At 38.8% G+C, this 22,117-nt stretch overlaps 1 protein-coding gene across 1 annotated transcript in view; it reads left to right on the forward strand.

The window, feature by feature from the left end:
* Nucleotides 1-982: 982 nt before the first annotated feature.
* ARHGAP19 (Rho GTPase activating protein 19) overlaps nt 983-22,117 on the forward strand; it is a gene marked incomplete in the record, with an annotated part of 961,985 nt that continues 940,850 nt past the window's right edge. The window contains 1 exon segment of the mRNA XM_044056243.1: nt 983-1,070. Within this exon segment, the coding sequence (XP_043912178.1) occupies nt 1,030-1,070 (41 nt within the window).

Raw genomic sequence — 22,117 nt, forward strand, 5'->3', positions numbered from 1 at the left:
ACAGATCTAAAATCTCATGGCAAGACTTCAAATATATGGCTAAGAAATATATATTAGCAAATAAATTGTTTATAAAAAGTCAAAAGAAACGCATATGTTACCAAAAGTACTGGAAAGTGCTATTAGACATTCTTGAATAAAAAATACATTAAAATTTAATGCACTAAGAAAGCCTTTAATTTGGCTTCATGGACTGCTCATCTTCAGCTTCTCAGACTTATACACCTTTTCTGCTATTAATTTGGAGGGTAAATTGCCCGCTTTGGTGACACCTGATTGTAAACAGTGTATTTAGTTTATTGGCTGTGTTAATATTTGTTAATAGTATTTGTGATATTAACAATTAGCTCAGGTAAGGGTATTCAGCATATTCAGTGTACTTGTAATACAAAGTTAATTTTATTCAACAAGTATTGTATATAGTAACAATTCTACCCTTATGAGCTGCAAATTGTCAATTTGTTATCTTTTGATTGGTCAGCTGCTATGTCATCGTATATATATATATATATATATATTGGACCTGTGTCTTTTCTTATGTAATATGTAAAAACAATAAAAATCTTATTTGAGAAAAAATATATGCATTGCATTTATTCTGTACAGGTGGGTAAATACACACCGCCATTAAAACATCTCAGAAAAATAAAACTGCATGGCAGGTGTCGTATCACACTTCACATTTGTTTCTACCACTCGTCTTTTAAGCGTCTGCTAATTACTTCCCCTAGTCCTAGCTTGAGAGTTAACACAAAGCAATTCAAGTTTCAACACATGAACACATTAACAGTTTTCCGCCCAAAACTTCAAATCCCAGTAGACTTGGCGTAATCCAAAACTGGAGGAGGGTTTTTAGAAATCCATCAATTGTTGAAGAATGGGTAGTGGCCTTACCACCAGGAAGTGACTGTAGGATTCAAAATAACCAATCCTAGTACCGCCTCACATTAATTTCCAACCTATCACAAAAGGAGGGTGGGCGCAGGACGAAAGCGGAGGGGGATTTGAAAAAAATCAAATATAAAAAGCATGGCGTTAAGTAGGACTGGAGTGAAGCAAACTGATAGAAGGTAAGGACGTGTTTCTTTTGAGAAGCAGGAATTGTTAAAAGCGTCCATTAAATATTGTTAGTGACAAGCGTAATTCTTATTAAATCGTTATTAAAAGCTGATCGCTTAACCGGATGTTATGATCAAAGGCAGATGACGTTTATTATCGTTGTACGTGAACTTGTGCAACAGCTTGCTTGGATTTTTACTTATTGTGAGAGGCACTCAGGCAATATGAGGTTGAATGCAGTCTGTAAAGCAGAACAAAAGTGGAAGAAATCTTGGCAGCTAGTTTAGCAAGTCATTTACGTCTATAAAAGATGATCCATGCGGTATACAATCCGATCGCTACACACGGGGTTTGACTTGGTTACATCTGGCTTGCAGTAGTTATGATTTCAGAAATATCGTGGGTGGATGTAACAGCGTGGAGCTTACGAGGTCCACTGGCTATTTTGTTTTCTTGCATGGGAGCTAGGAAAAGCAGTGTTTGTGTTTATGCTGAACTGCTGAGAAGGGTTTCAGTTACAGGATTGACATTTTTGCAGGTAACCAAATGTGAGCATTTCTCACTGAAACAGATTTTGCGGAATGGATCCTTCTCTCACCTAATGCAAAATGTATGGTTTCATTTAATTGTTTATATACTAGTTCACATAGGCAAGATGTAGGTTACATCAGGGGGCAGTCCTGTGCTAGAAATTTTGGTTCAAATCCATATATCTAGGTTGCCCTTGAAAGTGGGACAGGAATGAACTTTGATCTTTGTTTTATGTGGATGAGGAGTCTGTTCCACAGCAGTGGTATCCTCTGTGAGATATACCTGTCCCTGCAAATTGTTCTGTTGATGATGTAGAAACGGTTTAGATCCCTAAAGTGAGTATTTTTGATGCGTTTTGACTTGCTGATGTTCAGTAAATCCGTAAGTAATTGGTAAGAGTATGCCTTGTATGCCAGACACAGGTAATCTCTTAACAATCTGTAGCCTAGGATACCAAGGAAAGTGACAGGGCTTTGAGTATGTTCATCTTGGAAATGTTGTTTAGGCTTTATATCCTTTTAGTAAGGTATCTCTGTGGGAGTTCCAGTGATTGCATGTTTCTGGATAGACACCTGCCAAAGGGAGCATTATCTTCAATGATTTGCTTAGTGAGGACTGAGTAAAGGGATGGCAATGATATCTCTAGATTTAGATACGGTCCCTTTCTTTATAAGCTGTGCAATATAGATGTTCTTACAACAGTAGACACACGTTGGGCAAAAGTTGGGTTACCATCCACATAAATTCCCAAATCCTGAACAACTTGGTCATATTGTCAATATGGTAGCTTGGGTAGGTGACTTTCCCGGCGATATTGTAGTTGAGGCCCTCGCCAGTTCGATTCGCGCAGAAGTGGGCATGTCACAAATTGAGTGACAACCCGGCCTGCATATTTAATTTGCTTGTGCATACATAAGCTGAAAATATTAATTGTACACAAACGGTCCATTTCTTCCCTGCCCCTCATAAAAATATAATGTAAGTTTCATTATTTAGTGCATATTCAGAAACTAAATGTTGTTGGAAAAACAGCGACCATGCTTTAGGCTTGCCACCTTTTTAGTTCCCCAGACTGGGACATTTTTGTGGTAAAATGAGATTTTGCAGGACAAACAGTATATCAATCCTGTTTCTTTACCATTAGTATTTACTGAGCTGTAGTGCCCCCTCGAGCTAACATGCCGAATACCAGGTGAATATTCATGAAGTCAGTGTGAAGACATCACTATGAATATTCACTTATGATTCGAACAGGAATAAACAATAGCAGATGCCATTTGAATGCAATTTTTTATGTTGGCAAAACAGTAAGTTAGGTTTTTTCGGTGGTCGTGGGTATGGTTTGTCCTGCAAGATCTCGTTTCCCATTTTAGAGATGGGAAGTTGAGAGGTACGATTCACTGTAGACCGACAGGTTAGTAAGCAGCCGTTGGTATGTGTTTCACATTTTGAGGGCTAGTGTTTCACATTTTGGAGATGGGAGGTGAGATTCACTGTAGACCGACAGGTTTTCCGGTGATATTGTAGTTGAGGGCCTCACCAGTTCAGTGCACTTTTTCTTCGATTGTACATTCGGAGGGAATGCATATTCATGAATGACATATCAGGGGGGTGGGTTTGGGGTGGGGCTTGCTACAGCACATCTGGTGAGGCCCTCAACTACAGTATCGCCGACTTCCCAATAGATACAATAATGCATTTTTAGCATTTAGTTTCAGAACATGATTTTGATACCAGTTATTTGTCTGGGACAAACCTTCCTGCAGGATGGTTAATTCATCTGATCCTCTACTGTTGTATTTTAATTGTTCTTGCTTTTGGTAGTCACATTATTGTAATTCTCGGTTGTGATTATGATGTATTCTGTAAAACTCCACAGATCAGCACCCCCTCCCCCATGAGAAGAAGAATGGGGTGGTAAACTCATGGTCCTTGCATTACTTTTTTTGAAAGTGATTTAATGTTAAGATCTGTGTAGTGAATGTTAAATCTTGAATATTTCTACAAATATTAGCATTAATCTGTATGTGTAAGGTTGTGATTCTTTTTGTTTGCTGAATAAACAAATAGTGAATACATATTGTTTGCAGTATTTAAAAAGCTCAAGATAGAAGCTGTGAAATGTTATTGGTAACCCTGGACAACTAGATATGTTCCTTACAATTGGTGTCTTCAGTGACTCTCTTTCTCTTGAACAACAAATCTGTAACTTTTTGACCAGATTTGTGACTGCTTGGACTGAAGGGTCACTCTACCTATTTTTTGTTTTTCTTGAAAAGAAAATTGGACCTTGATAGGAGTTTGTATATGAAATTGCCAAGATGAATATTAACAATTGCTTGTGTTATGAATGCCATGTTCTCTACTCTTCCATTTTTATAAGTTTTGCGTTATTAGTACTTGTAATGGGCTTGTTGTGACAGGTAATTTGCAAATTGTCACATCTTGAAAATCTCTAAAGTGGCTTTTTATTTATGTAATTTTAGAAAGTAATAAGGGATTTTGAAGAAAACAAATGTATGCATGGCACCCTTTAAGAAACTTTTTTATCTTCATTTTGTTTAATTTCTTGTTTTAGTTTTTATTTGGATTTGATCTGGATACTATAGAAGCTAAAGTTTTAGCTGAAAGATTGAAGAAAGTAACCCTATGGTCCCCCACCCCCCAAAAAATGGGAAGCAAAATTTTGCTTCATATTAATACTGCACTTTTTTTTTTTTTTTTTTCTAGGTCAAGTGTTCTTGTTAAATTACATATAGACAAAAATATAGCACACTTCAGTGGTAGACGAGTAAAACTATGTAAACGGAGAAGGAAATAAATGCTGTGAATGAAATTTTAAGTATCTTGGAATCATGAATATTTTTTTGTATGAGCTTGATTACAAGTGGGGAAAACACAAAGCAGCTGTGAGAGGCATATAAACACTCTGATAAGTCATTTAACAGAAGTAAACATGAAGTTAACAAAGTTAAGGTTTCAGACCTCTGAAAGCAAACGGTGGAAGTTGGCACAATTAAGGCAGGAGCAGAGCAATCATGACCTTAATATAAAAACAAGGTCCTTTTTTATTCCGCAAGGGAACTTCTGGGAGAGGAAAAGAGCACTAGTATGAAAGAGGATCCTTTTTTTTTTTTTTTTCCTGAAAAATCAGTATGGTGTATGGCTAACTTGGATGCAGTCGTACAGTATGCTGTATTCGAGACACCCTGTGCCTAAACCTTTGTTGGTCACTCCATTCTCCCACAGATATAAACAGTGAGATCTCTGAAAATCTAGACGGGGGGATTAATAGACAGGGAATGAATTTCAGGGGAAAGTCTTGATTTAAGACACTTGTTAGAATATCCGTTTCTAATTGCTATATCAGATGTAAATTAATACAGTTCTTTACCTTTAAATAGGATCAAATGGCTGCTAATGTCCCCTTAATATTAAATATGCTCACATTTAAGTTGTTGAAATTTGAATAGTTTCCACTAGTGAAAAACAACGTAGTCTCGAGACCCAGAGATCATGGAGCTCTTACTGAGGCAGTCAATCTTTTCTTTTGGCCTTGCAGAAAGAGCACTTAGACTGCATTACCAAGGTGGAATTGCTGTTTAATATCTGGTATGAGTAGAATCTGGTATCCTTCAAGAAAGAGCTTGAAGTATCTGACAGGCTTCAAAAAAAGTCTGTATTCTAAAGATAATGGCTTACTAAAACGCAGTGGATGCACAATCATTTCATTGTAATTATCCTCCTATGAATCATTATAAGTGAAAGCATTTATCTTTCCTTTAGTTGTTCTCTGCCTCTCTTTTTATGCTGAATGTGTTAACATGTGCCATAGTCTCATAATGAAATGATTACTTGGGTAAATAGGTTGACACTATTGTGTGTGTGTGTGTGTGTATGTTATAAGGCCACTAAAGCCAGTAAGTTGGTTATAAGATGGTCTGTTTTGTCAGTAAAATGAGCTTCCAAAGAATTTGCTACTGAACTAAATGAGCTGCTCCCTGTGATTATTTCAAGTGTCTTATTTTACATGTGGTAGAAGAAATGCCAAAATGAGAGTAGAAGACCAGAGCAATGAGGTTTGACTGCCAGTCGAGGGAAATAATTATAAAGGAGCTAAAAATCTGGTGTTATGATAGTGGCAGCCAGTTAAAGTATTCTCGTCAGATGCCGTGCATGTCATCAATGCAGTTTTTCTTTCTCGCATATATAATTGCATGCAAAACTGTCCCTGAAAGTGTACTGAAGGCCATGAGGCAGTGCGGTGGGTTAATCTGGAAATTTAAATTAAACCAAGGGTGTACAGTTCCATGCACAGTGACAGTGCAGCAACTAAGAGTATTTTGACTGGTGCTCCACTAGGAGCCAGCAATCATTGGAGAAGTATTTTCATAAGTAACCTCACGGATTTGCTGTTATCAGTTTAAACAGAGTTATTAATAGCATTTAATGACAAATATAGTCAGTATAGTGTATATATGAATATTAAACTTGTCGCTCAACACCCTGTCCCATATATCCGTCTTGTAAATTGTAGAAGTCGTGACATGGGCATTCTTTTGAGCAGATCGACAATCCTTGAATTTAAACTACATAAAGCTTCTGTTGTGACCTCTTGCAATATGCCTTAGTGTGAGCAGGCATTCTGAAGCAAGTGTGGTTTTAATGTGGGTCTCTAATGCCAATTGGTTCTACTGAGTCAGTTTTGTAATAAATTTGCTAAGTACGAAGCCTGCAAATTATGAAAAAGTATTCAGGTGACAGCATGGTAATTTACTGACCTGATATTTTATTGGAAGCAAATAGGTGAGTAGGATGTATGTCATTTGTACGATTGCTACATGGGGATCAGAAGATTTTGATTAGTCATTTGTTGTATACACTCAACATTCTGTGTCTGATGAGGAGATGATTCCAAAGTTAAGTATTTCATACAGCAAACTGCATCACAGGAGTTGAACATTGATGCCTAGGTTTGAACTCCAAAGATCTATTCCTCAAATACAGCATACTGGAAGGAATTATTGTGATTTTGCAGCTGAACTGTAGCAGGAAATGGGAATAACCAGAAGCAGTGCTGGGGAGGACTTCAGAAATGATAATGGGAGTTTTACTAATCCCTCCCTTACCTTGCATAGTGCAGGGTATGGAATTTCCAGGAAGCTGTACTATGCTTTCTTGGTTTTATGCAGTCTCGGAGACGGTGTATTTATAGTCGGGATGTTGAGCAGTGTGTCACTCTGCAAAAAAAACAAAACAATTCCCAAAGTGTTTTTTTATCCTTCACCTTGTTTGGAATGTGTGCCTAGTAAATGTGAGAGTTCTGCACGGTTTACTCAAACTGGAATGCTCAGAACAAAATTAATGTGGGAGTTGAGGGTACAACAAAACTTTGTGTGAAGATTATTGGGTCACAGAAACAATTCTAGTCTGAGACTGCTGGGCTTCTAGTTAAATGCTTTTGTAGAGAACTGATACAAGTTTATCAGGGTAGTACACTAATCACAGTGGACCAATTTCAGGTACTGCCTGTTTGCATGAAATCACAAATCTGTACTATTTTACTTTGCATAACATAAGGTAGACAAAACATGTTTATAGGTAAGTACTATGCTAGCTGCCCTTGTGAGCCATTTTAAGCCTAGCCAGTTTACCTTTTTGTACCTGAAATAACTTATTCTATGTGGTTAACTGGCCTTACCCATCCCATGGTCAATAATTGTGTATTAGCCCTAATGAGAATAATTGGTATCATAATTTAGATAATTTGAGGGGACTCGTGCATGGGATAAAGCATTTAGAAGCTGTCTCTGCTCATTAGTACAGGGGGCAGTCCTGGAATAAATTTTCTGTTTTCCATCCAATGGATCTAAGTTGCGCTTGAAAGGGCACAGTGATGAACTTTGTTTCATGTGGATGGGGAGTCTGCTCCATACCAGTGGTATCCTCTGCGAAATATACTTGTCCCACCAAACTGTACTGTTGATGTTGCAGAAGAGATTAGGATCCCTAGAGTGAATTATTTCTGATGCCATTTGACTTGCTGCTGTGCAGTAAATCCATCAGTGATGGGTCAGAGGATGTCTTGTATGCCAGACACGGGTAACCTCTTAGCAGTTTGTAGGATATCTAATAACCGTGCCAGGGATTTGAGTTGGTCCAGCTAGGACGTGTTTAGGTCTTGTATCCTTTTAGTAAGGTATCTCTGTGGATGTTCCAGTTGTTGCATGTGTCTGGACAGATATATGCCAAAGAAGGGAATATCTTCAATGACTGGCCTAAAGCTGAGTAAATGGGACAGTGACATCCCTAGATCTACAAATAATCCATTTGTTTATAAGCTGTACAATACAGAAGGACTTTCTTACAACAATAGACACATGTTGGTCAAAAGTTAGGTCGTTTTCCACACAAGTTCCCAAACCCGAACAACTGGGTAGTGTCTTAGGGGTGTATTGTCAATGTGGTAGTTCCCTGGGGTAGATGATTTCCCAAAGGATACAATAATGCATTTTTTTTTTTTTTTTGGCATTTAGTTTCAGACCATGAATTTGACGTCCAAGACACACTTTCTTGTAGGATGGCTAAGTAATTTGTGGATTCAATGACTGCTCCTAGCTTGTAGTCCTCTGCAAACTTAGTCAGCTAATGCCCCTTGGTATTGGATTTTACTTCTGAAAAGCTGAAGCTTTTTTGTTTTGCTCGTGTCTGTTTTGTTTCTTTTTTTTTTTTTTTTTTTTTTTTACTGGCTGGTTTTACTTACTGGGCTTAAAAAAAAAAAAAAGTTGATGCCAACCAGGAGAGGTCTCAGTGCAGAACTTTTTCAAGTGTTTCATGTGTTTAGTGTGTTAGATTACTATTATGACAAATGCAACATGAATGAATATTTCAACTAACCACACAAGTATCCTCTTTTATTAATGGTTTACCTGGTGTGATGGCAATAACATGGGAATTCATTTTAGTCTCTCCCTATCTGTTTTATGCAGCAATGTTCCCATATACCTCTTGATTCCTTGTACATGTGAAAGTCCTTTAGTTTTAAGTATGGGCTGAGGGTTTTCAAACCTAGTTTACAGATAAATAACTGCATAGTTCACACTCTTCTGGGTACTCTTCCATTATCTGGGCAACAGCTGTAACGTGGTAGCATGCTTACGCAATGAGTTACACAGAAGCTGTGATGTGACTGTTGTACGAAGTTTAACTGTTAATTGCATGAAATAAGCTCCCACATCAGCGGCATTGCCTTTTTTTTTTTTTTTTCCTGATCTACTGAGATGTCCTATTTTGTAGCTACTCCATGAGAAAATACAGTAGCTAGCTACCGCTATCCATATGCTAAGTACTTTTCAGAGACCCTTACTGGAAGAACAAAGTTAAATGTTAATGTAGGGATTAAATATCCTTCCAGTAGTGCTGGGGCCATCGTGCAGGAATTTGTACATAAAAATGTGTAATTTACAAAAGATGATCCACATACAAAACAGATTTAAGAAAGGCATATGCTGTGTTACACATTTAAATTAGGTTGGTAAAATCCCTAGACCAGCACATTGCAGTAATCTGGACATGATGATAGCAAAGCCTAAAACAGTACTGGAAAGTCAGTCCTTTTTATTAAACATCTTAAGAAGCAGAGCTAGAGGCAATGTTAGGAAACCACTCCCCACTCAGTGGACATGTGGTTAATCAAAGAAACTCACAACTGCAATAATATCAAACTGAAACAGTTGACAAGCCTCCAAAAAGTAAATAATAAAACATCAACATTTATTTACCATCCAGTCAAAAATGCTTCTGAGTATATACAGTACAATTAATAGCACCAACAACACCCAGCATAGCATGGCTCCTCACTATCACGTCATCTTTTTCACAGTCTAAGAAAACTAAACCACTGCTACAAAAGCTGAACTCTGGGTATGAGTTCAGTAAGCTTCATTCAACTGTCCTCAGACTTACAGAAGAGAAATTAGCCAAAATCCATATTCCTGTCTTTAACCTTTCACACGCGCTCATTTTAAGCTCACCTTGGAAGTCTCATTCATAGAAACATCCTACCCCTCGCTAACCTCAGGGACTACCAACCACTACCAAACTTATGTTCCATTATTAAAATCTTTAGTTGTTTGCATAGTCCTTTCAAACACATGGATAGCTATGGCCTTCTCTGTGATTAACAATGTGGTTTCCACAAGCTAGGGTTATACCAGCCCTGTCCCCTGGTGCCTAGTGCTGGCCAACTTATCCCTCCTATACAAGAGTCTGCACTGACCCAACATTTTGGTTCAGTTTTATCAGAACCATTTGGAACTGTAGCACGTTTGGTGGTGCCAGAGCTTCTTGCGGATTTGACACACTCCCAATACCTCTCAACTCTGATGCAATTGGATTGAGATGAAATTCTGAGATGAAGCTTCAGATCTGAATTCTGGGGAGGGTGAGCCATCTTTCAGATTCTCATGACCTGTCTTCCTCCCGGGGCTTCTGCCATGGATATCTTGGATACTGGATTGGCTTCGGGGTCTGGTCTCATTAATGCTGAGTTTTCCTTCTCTTTGGAATAGAAGGAAAAATCTATTCCAGTAGCAGCCTTGGCTTTTGAAAGGGTTTTGGTGAATACCAAAGACAAGGTAGCTTCAGCCATTTCGGTTCCACCCAGACCCCACCTGACTGCTTCATTTTTTCATCCTGTCATACAGGGCAGCTGCCACCAAGGGTTTCTAAGTAAGTCTGCTTCTTTAGCTCCCTATCTGATTCTGACCCTTCCTCTGCACCACCAGAAGGTGTCCCCAGAAAACAGACAAGCAAGTGGAAGCACCTTGACTCTTCACCGGAGTCTTTCACCAAAGATACTGACTTGAGGAAGGGGAGGCCTGCCTCTCTGAAAATGTCTCGTACGGTGGCATTCTAGAGTAAATGAAATGGAGAGGGTGTTGGACGTCTCAAGACCCTTCTCTGGATGAGCTAGTATTCTTGGAGGTCTTTGGATAATTTGGTTAAATTCTGTTCAATGCTGTTTGATTCATTAAATGAAAAAAGTAGCATCTATAAACAGGAATGTTGTTTCTGGTTGCCCTCTTCATTGCATACAAAAACAGAATTCTCACTTTGATCAGAAATGTAAGGCATGTTTCAGTGTAATTTCAGCTTCTTGTTCATGTTTTTGTTTTAAAGTTTCCGCCCATCCCTCACAAAATATTACAAAGTGCCAGTGAAAGCAGTGGCTTAAAGCAACTTGAATTTCAAGTGGCTGAATCGTTGTTACACACAACAGGGCAGTGAAAAATGGAGATGATTCATTTCCAGACTGTTTTCATTAATGGAAAGCCTGTTGTGCTGGTTTGTCCACAAACAAGCCTATAAGGAATCTCAAATCAAAAGAATATTTCATTGTAAACGCCTGACTAACTGCCACTTACTGCTGTAGGTTTTGCTATGGAATCGTAAATAATTATGGTTGTATGAAAGACCGTCTTGACATGTTGGGATGTTTGTCCAACATTCTTGAAATATCTGTTTTGAGGTGTCAGCATACCTAAACTATTTAGTAAAATAAATACATTTATATATCTTTTGAAAGTCAACAGTTTAATGTAAACTGGCGTATTTACTCGGGTTCAGCTTTACAAATGATTTTCAGTGGCCCCGGGCATGATTGACAAGTTCAAATACTTCAGCAGAAGTAATGAAATCAACTGGCTTCCAGCAGGGTTGATTGGAGTCGGAACCTGGACAGATGGATTTCAATCACATGCAACAAGAAGTTTAAATTGAGATGTGAATAGTTAAGTCAGGACGGCATAAACAATTTATAGAAACCTGGGACAAACAAAAGAATGTTAAAGAAAAGGTGGAGCCCTCCTTCTTGTCCCCCTAAATGATTTTGATCAGAAATGCTTTTACATTTTTAAAACAAGAGTAGCAGTGAACATTTTCAGGGGAAGGACTTCTTTAGCCAGTTAAGACGTGTGACTTTCGACTTCAGAAAGTGCTAGACTTTCTTGACAAAATCACTCTTGGGGATGGAGGGGTGTGATGGACTCCTGAGGCTCCAGTTACTGAATGGTTTATGACCACCTTAGACTGGTTGGGTTCTTGTTATACAGCAAGGTGTGAATTCCAACATTTGAAATTATACTTTTGTAACTTTGTCTAGAGTCAGGGTTCAATAAAACTTTTTGAACAGTGCATTTTTAGGAAGTTGTGTGACCTTTTTTACAGGAAGTGGGAAGGTTTAATGAAGTCTAGTATGGACAAGGTGTTCCTGCTGAAATTAAAACATTACTGAAGCATATATTCCAAATCTGCTGAATGGAAGTGACAGAAGTCACTTTTTTAGTGTGCAAAAAGCGGCTAAATTCATAAACTGTATTCTATAATTGTCATGTGAAATCCATTAACATGCGACTGCTGGCTGGTGCACATAATAGATGCTAGGATAAGAAATGTACATAATATATTTTATTATGAATAGGCTTTAACCATGACATTCTCAGTGCAAAGCGAGACTTTTAAAATGCTTACAGTAGTGTTGCATCAAGATGAATGCTTAGTTTTACTTGCTTTTCTTAAGCTTAACCATATAAAATATTGCATGCTGAGTACAAATGATTGTTGTGCTTATATTAAAAAATGCTCTGTCCTGTTTATCATACAATGCTCATCATCATCATCCATTATTATTATGCTTGCAAAGCTGCACCATTGCAAACTATTTTGTATTTTTAAGATGATGATTAATGCCCTGGATGTACATAGCATAAGCACCGCTGGCTTTAAAATTAAATGAAAAAAAGTTTAGATATACGAGTAGCACACTGCTAGCTTTTGTTAACTTGGAAGAAAACCTCCGAACGGAAATGCTACCTGTAGGTCTCCAACTCGCAGAGCTCCTGCTGCGTCAGCCATGTCTACAAAGATAAGAGATGGAAGTTGCCACAAAACACAGCTGTTGTGCAACCCGATTCCCAGCTTACTTATGTTAAGAGTTGCTCAAGAATGTGGATATAACTCTGTCCATGGGGGGAGCCAGATAACATACAATTCCTACTCTCCATAAGCCACAAAACATCTCGCAGCACATTCTGTTCACTTTAGTTTTTATTTAGAATTAGTTTGGTTGCAAGGTGGATGCAGTAAACCATTTTCAGCCATGTAATGTTCATAAAGTACAAACCGCTTAAGCAGGTAGTAAACATTTCGGATATACAGAGAAGACTCCTGGACAGTTCATAGTCCGTAGAAAAAGTAAGAGTAGCCTTGGAGGTGTGGGAGGAAGGTGACTACCAGTGCACTGTTGTCTGCTTGGATATGACTGTCTGCTCCCACTTGTATCTAATCCTTTGGTGTTGCCATGGCTACTGCTAGGAAGTCATCCTGTCGTGAGAGCATTGAAACCCGTGGGAGTCTCTGGAGTCCAGCTTGAGCAATTTCAATACTTTGGTCCACTAAAGACGATTGAGCAGTGGTGTATGGGGTGACTTTCAGAAATGCTGGGTACTTGCTTCGGGTGTTATTCATAAAACCATTACTACTAATGACCAGCCTTTCTCAAGGCTACTTTTGACATCCACCACTTCCTGTTAGGTTGTAAAGAAGTCCTGAAAAATAGAATAGATGCACTGAGGTGTGTAGGAAGAGATTTCTTTGCCAAAAGCTGCAGAGGAACTGGTTTGTCATGGCTTGTCACAGATGCTTGCTTTTGTGTAGTGCACTCCTCCTCCATGTTGTACCTGAGTGACCTTGAACATGTTGTTTATTTAAAGCATTAGCCATTCTTCTGCATCTAATGTCACATGTTCATAGATTTTGAAAGATCAGGAAGTCTGCCTAGTATAAAAAGCTCCAGAGTAACTTGTGCTAAATGCATTATCTAGTTATCTAGGCACTGTTGTAAGAAATATGTCTGCTGTCCATACAGGTTATGTACCTTTTTCTAAAGAGGAAATTCTAGCTTTGTTAAACATCTTTAAATGTATTACCAAGAACGGTGGTGGTGCTGCGGTAGCGTTGTCGCCTGACAGTAAGTCGCTGTCCGGTTCGATTCTCAGCTAGAGCGTCTTCTGCGTGGAGACATGCGTGAATGGGCGTACCTTCGTTGAAGGTTGCTAGTCAGGGCTGGTAACTCGGCACGTAAAAAGCAACTACCAATCATTAGCGGACCGGAGTTCCGCTGTGGCGACCCCTAACCGGGAAAAGCCGAAAGATACAACAACCAAGAACACAAGGTTTACATCCCCTGTTACAGTAGACTCCCTCTTATCTAGTCTTGCAGGGACTGGACCTTGGGCTGGATAAAATAATGGGTGGTTAATCAGAAAAAGCATACAAAATACTATTTATAGGTTTTAAATCAGTTAGAATAATAGGATTTGTATTAGTATGCATTTTTCTAATTAATATAAAGTCTAAAACTGAAATGTCTGTCATTGTTTAGCTCAGAGGAGGAGGAAGTGGTGGTGTTCTCTATTGTCTTTTGCTAGGAGTAAAGCAGAAATTTGATGGCCAGTTAAAGAGGAGGCCGGTTAAGGAGGAGTCTACTGTACTCAAATCACAGTTACGAAATATCTGCACCCAGTCCCTAGCTTTTCAAGGTGCACTTTAAAATTTCCAAAAACTCTGGCATTTGTACAAATAGACCAACAGTAAACATTAATACCAATACTAGTTATAAACCTCAGAAGAATCTGCTTTGTGATAATCAGTACTGTATAGCAATAAGCCAGTTTCGTTGATACTGCCTGTAACATTTGTTCAGTGTGTCCTCATAAGGTCTGTATGTACACATTTTATTAATCCTATGCTTAGGAAGACGACTGGTAACACTTGGTGAATTCTTATGGAAAAACAAGGTTTCTGTAAAGTTCCAGATGAGTACTACTGGCTAGTAATCTTTGTATTGACACTTTCAAAGAGTCTGTGGTGAATCTTTCTGCTTTCAAACTGAATTCTGTGACCATCTTTGTTGCTAGAATAGATTAGAAAACCTCCAGGTTCTGATTTTGGCCATGTCCATTAGCTAACAATGGTCAAAGAACTGTTGCCACGTTAAATGGCATAAAACTGTTGCTGTCTTTAATATAGAATGATACAGTAAATATAGGGGCAAAATATGCCTCTACTGATTCTTTTGAGATCAGACGACGTTAAGAATAATGGAAAGCATTTTTTTTCTAAATGCTAATTGTCTTGTGTGAAAATTGAATTCAAAAGAATCCATTTCAGAAAAATGAAGCCAGATTCTAATTGCCTACAAATTCAAGTGTTGTGGAGTATATTCGTATACAGGGACTGAACATCTTTGTCACCTAGAAAACAGTTGCCCTCAGTCTGGATATCAGCCATAAGTTTTAGGAATTATGTTATATCGCTAATGCTAGCTGTAATATATCCCAGCATTAGTTTGAATCATTTTTAAGTAATCAGGTAGGGGAGTAGTAGAAGGAACCTTGACGATTGGATGGGAGAAAGGAAATTCACCCCGGGGATTGGGGATCACGTCGGTCGCCCTGCTAGACTGGGGTCCAGGGAAGAAATAGCCAGGGAATTGTTGTGGCTAGGCTTGTATAGGCCCTAGGGTTGATAGCCTAGTACCAACCTATGAACCTATTGCAAAACCTTTTTTAAGAACACATTGAGTGCCACCAGTTATCCTAAGCATATGAATACCGATATACCCAAAAGAGACTTCATGTATGTTAAAAAGAATTTGTCCAGAACAACCCTGTTATGAAAATGTATGTAGGGATCTTAATAGCATGTTCAGTCATATAATGCTGGTCAGGCTGGTGGATGCACAAGTGTTTAGGTCTCATGTGACCCTTCATTTATGAAATCCGGTGTCATTTTAGCTTGTCGCTATAAGTTAAAGACTTATTTAAATAATATTTTTAACACTGGACTGTAGTTTTCCTGGATTCGGATTCTGTGTAGGACGATACCAAGTAGGTCTTGTTTTAATTTCACTTTTGGCAGCTTTTAAAGTCTGTAGTTGCATAAGGGATTCTTTCCTTTTCTATATAGCAATCTGACTTTTTTTTTTTTTCATTATTGTAGAATTTGCAGAGAATTCTTCTGTCTGTGTATTCACTGTGTTCTATGCTTGAATGGACCCATAGTTGTTTAAATGGCAGCATGCTACATTCATATATTTTTTAATGTTGTCTTGTAATGGCAAAATACTTTATACTTTCAACCTTTGAGAATAACCAAAGGTCAGAACTGGAAATTTTTGATAGGAAAAGTAAATAATTTTTGTTTTATATAAGCTAGACTTGTTTTTAAGGCAAGGGTAGTATTTGAAAAGTCAGAAATGACTCCCTGGCTGCTGTATATCTTATTTATTTTGTGGTTCCGCTTTTTTAGCTGTACACTTGTTTTTCCAGTTTTCAACGTGACTGTATTAATATAGAATTTATTGGTGGACTTGTATCTAGTAACATTCCATTCTAAATATCACTTATTTCATCATAATTTTCAGTTCGGAGGTGCAAGAATGGTGATTTTTATGATTGTACTTGATTTTTATTCTTGTTAAATATAGCATGACCGCTAATTAGATTTAGAGAGGGTGTAACTATGGATGAGGAACAGAATGCTATTGCTTTCTCTAGCTGTTTTTTTGTAATGTTTTTGCCAGATTTTTTTAAACAATTGATATTTGCACATGTATTTGACATTGGTCATGAGTATTTTAATCCGTTTTCAGGTCGTTACAAATCCTCCATAAGGGCTGTATTTTTTGTAACACCAGGAGTTTTCAGGAAATCGTTAAGATCTGTAGGGGTCATAGGCAGTATATAGTAGATTGCTATAATGTATTCAGGATGACTCATAATTGTGAGCAGTTTCTAGTCATGGAATTATTTTTTCTTTTGGCTCTTAAAAGCCGTTTTACATTGACTGAGGCCATCAGTTCTGAGATGGTTAAGAGGCATGTTTTAGGAATGGTCATAAGCATTTTGAATCTTTAAAGGGCCACTTTAAGCAGAAAATTTTTTAAATTTATTTTTTTTACAATGAATTATTACACAATCCAAACTTGCCAGAAGTACATTTACTGCTTACAGTTTTTTTTTTTCCTACCCCTGAATATGCTCATGGGGGACAGGTATGCTGAGATGATCTCTGATATTGTTCATAATGCATTGAGAGAGTGCAGCTGATGCAATTACAAAGCCCTACTTGGTCCTGTTGAATCACAGTCCCATTTACCTAGTATGGATGCAGTGAAAAATATGGTCAGGTGTGAGAATCCTCAGTAAAATGCCAGTGATTTTTGGCCGCGACTCTTATGCATTTCCTATATACCTGCTGTACCATTTATGAAAAATAATGAAAAAAAGGTACAGTAATAACGGAGAGAACCTGGCTTTTTAAATATATATCGTGCAAGCTTCAGATACTGTGTTCCTTTCTTGAGTCAATCGGCAGGTTGTATTTCTTGACTTGCAAAGCACAAGCTAATTAGTGAAGTTACTATCAATGGTTATTGGGTTTGTTCACCTTCAAACTAGAATAGGTTTTAATACATAATGCCATCAAGAAAGGAGACAATTGCAGCTGCATATGACATGCAGGAGTCTGGAGGTAGGATTTTTGAGTATGACTAGCTGCATGACCTCAGTGGTGCAGCAGTAGCATTGTTGCCTCACAGCAAGAGGTTCTTCCGTTCGATTCTCGGCTGGAGTGCGGGGAGTGACTTCTGTGTGGAGTCTGCATGTCCTCCCCGCGGTTGGGTGGGCATTCAAAAGGCATGCTTAAATGGGCGTGCCTTCGTTGAAGGTTGAACGTCGAGCTGGCACCTTTGCGTTCGTGAAAATCTACTGCCAATCATTAGCGGACCGGAGTTCCGCTGTGGCGACACCTAACTGGGAAAAGCCGAAAGACCAACGACAGCAACAAGCTGCATGACCTCATTGGATGTAGGAAAAGAGCTTAAACGCTCTCAGTTCCTACATCTTCCTGTGCAGATTCAGAATCTTAAATCTCTTTAGAGAATGAGGAATCCCCTCTTTTTTTTTTTTTTTTTATCAGAAACTTCTTTACAGGAAGTATAAATAGCCTGAATTAAACCCAGAGCCAGACTCCATAAACTATCCAAGAAAATTTGAAGAGGATTAGATACATGCTTTATTTTCTGTTTCTTTGTGGAGCGGACACATACATCCTACAAAAAGGCCTCACAGAAACGGACAACTGGTGCCGGAGTCACGGCCTTAAACTAAATGCCAAAAAATGTATAGTCATCCCCTTTGGGAAAAACAAAGTACCCACAAATTATCACATAGACAGCAACCCACTGAGTACGGAAAAGGTAATCCGAGACCTAGGAACCCAAGTCGACAGCGACCTCTCATTTGACACCCACATTGCCAAAGTGGTTAGAAAAACATTCTACCTTGCACACCTCATCATGAAGGGATTCGCATCCAGATCCAGGGATGTCATTGTACCTCTATACTCCTCCCTCATCAGACCCATGATTGAGTACAATGCCCCATTTGGTATGTACCTCACCTGGCATTTGCAACAGCTGGAGAGACCACAAAAGTACCTCACCAAGAGGATCAAGGGTCTCCAACATATGTCGTATTCTGCCAGACTAAAGAAACTTCAGCTCTATTCAGTAGCATACCGCCTGCTCAAAGGTGATCTCTGCCTGACGTACAAGGCCATGTCCAATCAGGATCTGATGGACATGCTCCACCTCAAAAGATCCAAATCCATCCGGACCACGAGAGCTAAAGACTTAAACCTCGGCACAAGTATGAATAGGACATGCTGGAGGGATAGATTCATAACCCAGAGGCTTCCCATGCTTTGGAACAGGATCCCAGTTCGTATTAGGCAGAGCCCCTCACTGACTCTTCAAGAGAAATCTTGAGTGGATGGGAGATCGTAAGTTTACCCCAGGGGTCACATCTGTGTCACTGCTAGACAGGGGCACAGTAAACTAATTCTATTATATAAGGGGACCTTCATTGTGTCACTACTAGACAGAGGCACAGTATTCTAATTTTATTCTGTACATTTTTGTACCACTTCATGGGGTGGCAAAAGCCACATCACTATGGCTAGGCTTACAAATGCCCTAGGGCAGATAGCCTAGTACTATACTATGAAACTATAGGAAAAGTGGGGCCAGCCATGTTACATATGGCAGCATCAGCTTCTCCCGGGGATGGGCACAGCATTCTGACACAATGGGGAACCTTCCCTGTTCCATTTCTCAGGACAAACAATAGTTGCTCTCCCTTGCCTACTGAGAAGACCCCAACAACCACAGAGGACATGGCTGTAGGTTCTACACTTGGGGTTTCCATGGTAAAAGATGGTGGTCTGAGGTACAGCAAATAGCCAAAGCAGAGTCGGCAACCTGTGGCTGAGGCAAATTGCAAGTCTGCTGTGGTGGCAAAGGCTGTTTGCTTAATTCTTTTCTTTTTGTGGCCGGAAGGACCAACTGGTAGTTTGATCCATACTGTGACGCCCCAGCACTGGCCCAGTATTCAAGGAGCCTCAATCCTCACCCCTGGCAATGGTGGGGGATGTACACACTGGGAGGATGACAAGTACACACACAGTAAAGTGCGATTTCCCTTGAGAGCACACAGAGATCGCAGTCAGTCTGCGGGGGTGTTTCTTCTCTCCCCCTCTCTCTCTCTCTCTCCCCCTATGTTAGTTGTTGCCATAGAATATTCTCTGCCGTTCAGACTTTTTTTTTATCTAAAATGCTATCTCTAATGTACAAAAAATATTTAATCGAAATACATAATTAACAAGCTCAACGTTGCTAGAGCAATGGGAGAAGCTCAATGCAAAAAAAAGCTGATAATATTGGCGAGTCTTGATGCAGAGGAAACATACAATATAATCAGTTGGGATTTTTATAAGTAGGGTAGTGATCTCCTTTGTATTCCCTGATAGAATAAATGGTTAATAAGGAGGATGTAGGGAAGATTGTAGGCAAGAATTAGTCTGATGGTTTCTTTCCAACAAGATGTGATTGTATAGAGGAACGAGGCAAGGGTGTCCCATTTCTTCTCTCTTGTTTGCTTAGAGCCATTGGCAAAGAAAGTAAGAGATTGCAGATAAAACAATACAACTGGTATGGCAATCAAGAATTGTTAGCTTTATTTGTAGGCGATATTCTTTTGTACTTGAAGGATCCAAAAAAAGACTTTCTGGTAGTGGTGAACATTCTGAGATGGTTTCAAGTCTTTTTGTGATACAATATTTAATGAAGACAAAACAAAGGCTATAGAGACAGTGTACCCACACATTGGTTCTACAATAAATGTACTTGTGGGGACATAAGATGAAGCATATGGGAAGAGATGGAACAAAGGACCATTTGTTGTTAAACAAAGTTATAGTGGAGAATTGTAAGAAGGGGAAGAACCTAAGTATGGCATGGATTGACTACAAAAAAGCATTTGATAGTATCCCACATTCATGGATAAGAGTGCTTAAAAATGCATAAGATGCACCTTACACTGATTACATTACAGTAACCATGAAACAATGGGAGACCACTTTGCAATTAAGCCATGATAAAGGACGGATTATTATCCCAGGGATAAAAATTCAAAGGGGGGATATTCCAGGGCGACTGTCACCCTTGTTATTCTGCCTTGCCATTAACCCATTAAACTGCTTACTTAGCCTAGGCCATGGCTACAATATGGCTTCTAGAAAACAACAAAGTCTAATGACGTCTCATCTTCTCTTTGATGATGATTTAAACTTGTATAGCTCATCAGATGAGGAACTGAAAGCACAGCTGTAGGCTATCAAAACTTTTTCAGATGATATCCGAATGTCATTTGGTCTTGATAAATGTGCAAAAGCAACCTTTAGAAAAGGAAAATTGCAGCACCAGGAAAACATCAGTTTGGGACAAGAATGTGATTTAAAAGAACTTGAGCAAGTGGGGGGGGGGGGGTATAAATACTTTGGGAATTGATGAAGGATCAGAAATAAAACATGAATAAATGCGAATAAGGCTTAGTATAGAAGACTTAAGCATTGACACCTAGGAACAAGATCCAAGCTATAAATCAATTTTCTCTTCCTGTCCTAACTTACAGTTTTTGAGTGATTGACTGGCCCCAAAAAGTGTTGGATAGATTGGATATCAAAACAAGAAAGATGCTTCATGCTCACCAAATGATTTTGTAAAAATCCGTGTATGCCAAGATTGTATATCCCCCCCGTTCTGAAGGAGGGATGGGCCTCCTTGAATTTGATTACACGTCTAGATCTGCAGTCGTGGGACTCCACACATATCTATTGACCTCACAAGATCCAAATGTGGTGAAAGTTTTGAAACGTGAGGAGAATAAATCTAAGATGACATCTCTGCTTAAATTAGCAGAAGCATATCGACGTCAAGCAGGAATGGAAATCAAACCAGAAGTGGAGAAAAAACAGGCAGCAACTGAATGTGTTAAAAAAGAAAGAATACAAGGTGAAGGATCAGATGAGAAGGCAAGAATGTGGAAAAAAACATAAATATAGATGCAAATATAAAAAAAACTTCTGGAAGAGCCTCCTGTTGATCAAGAACGAATGCAGGAATGGTTAAGGAGAGGTGAATTTACATCAAGAAATGAAAGGTTAATATTGGCAGCCCGAGGTAGTGGGCTGCGTACATGCTGGTTTACCAAGTCCATTGAACATGTGGGAGAAATGGACATATGTAGGTTTTGTGGAACAGAGTTGGAAACGTTACACACCTTATTGCTGGTTGCGATGCTCTAATGGCAGAGGGACTGTATACTGAAAGGCATAATAATGTGGTGAGATTGTTACACTGGAGATTGTGCAAACATTATGGTATCGAAGTGGCTGAAAAACACTGGGAGCATGAGCCACAGAGAATCATAGAAATTGATGGTTTACATCACATGGGATCACCCAATACCAACAGTCCAAAAGATAGATGCTAGAAAACCGGACATAGTGATCCAAGAAAAGAAGACAAAAGTAGCATTTATCATTGAAATTGCCACACCTAGTAACTATAGTGTCTTGCGTACAGAGAGAGACAAAGTCATAAAATACCTTGATCTGCAGGCAGAAACGAGAGCCGTGTGGAAGAAAGATACACAGTTTCAATAGTAGTACGAGAAACTGGTCTTTATAAAAAAAAAAATAATTTACAATCCTATTTAGATATGTTACCAATCACCGTATGAATTGCAGGAGTCATCATTGCTGGGCACGTTGCGAGTACTGCGAAGAGCACTTTTGGCTAACATCAAAGAGTGAAATAATACTAATTTCATGAACTTTAATCGTACTCTGACTTAGGAATGGGGTCCATTCCCACCATGGTATTAGAAACCCAAAAGACTTGGAGAAATCAAAAAAGGAAGAGACTAAAACTATAATGCAAAAAATGAGAAACTCGAAAGTCTTGATTTATGAGTATGGATAGTAAGTTGCAAGCAGTGAAAATGGGTTTAGTCCTTTTTAGTTTTATGTATGTGAATGTAATATCAGAGGAGAAGTTATGGAT

This window comes from Protopterus annectens, chromosome 14.part0 (assembly GCF_019279795.1).
Source record: "Protopterus annectens isolate FY-2018-M chromosome 14.part0, PAN1.0, whole genome shotgun sequence".
In the NCBI taxonomy this organism is placed as follows: domain Eukaryota; kingdom Metazoa; phylum Chordata; order Ceratodontiformes; family Protopteridae; genus Protopterus; species Protopterus annectens.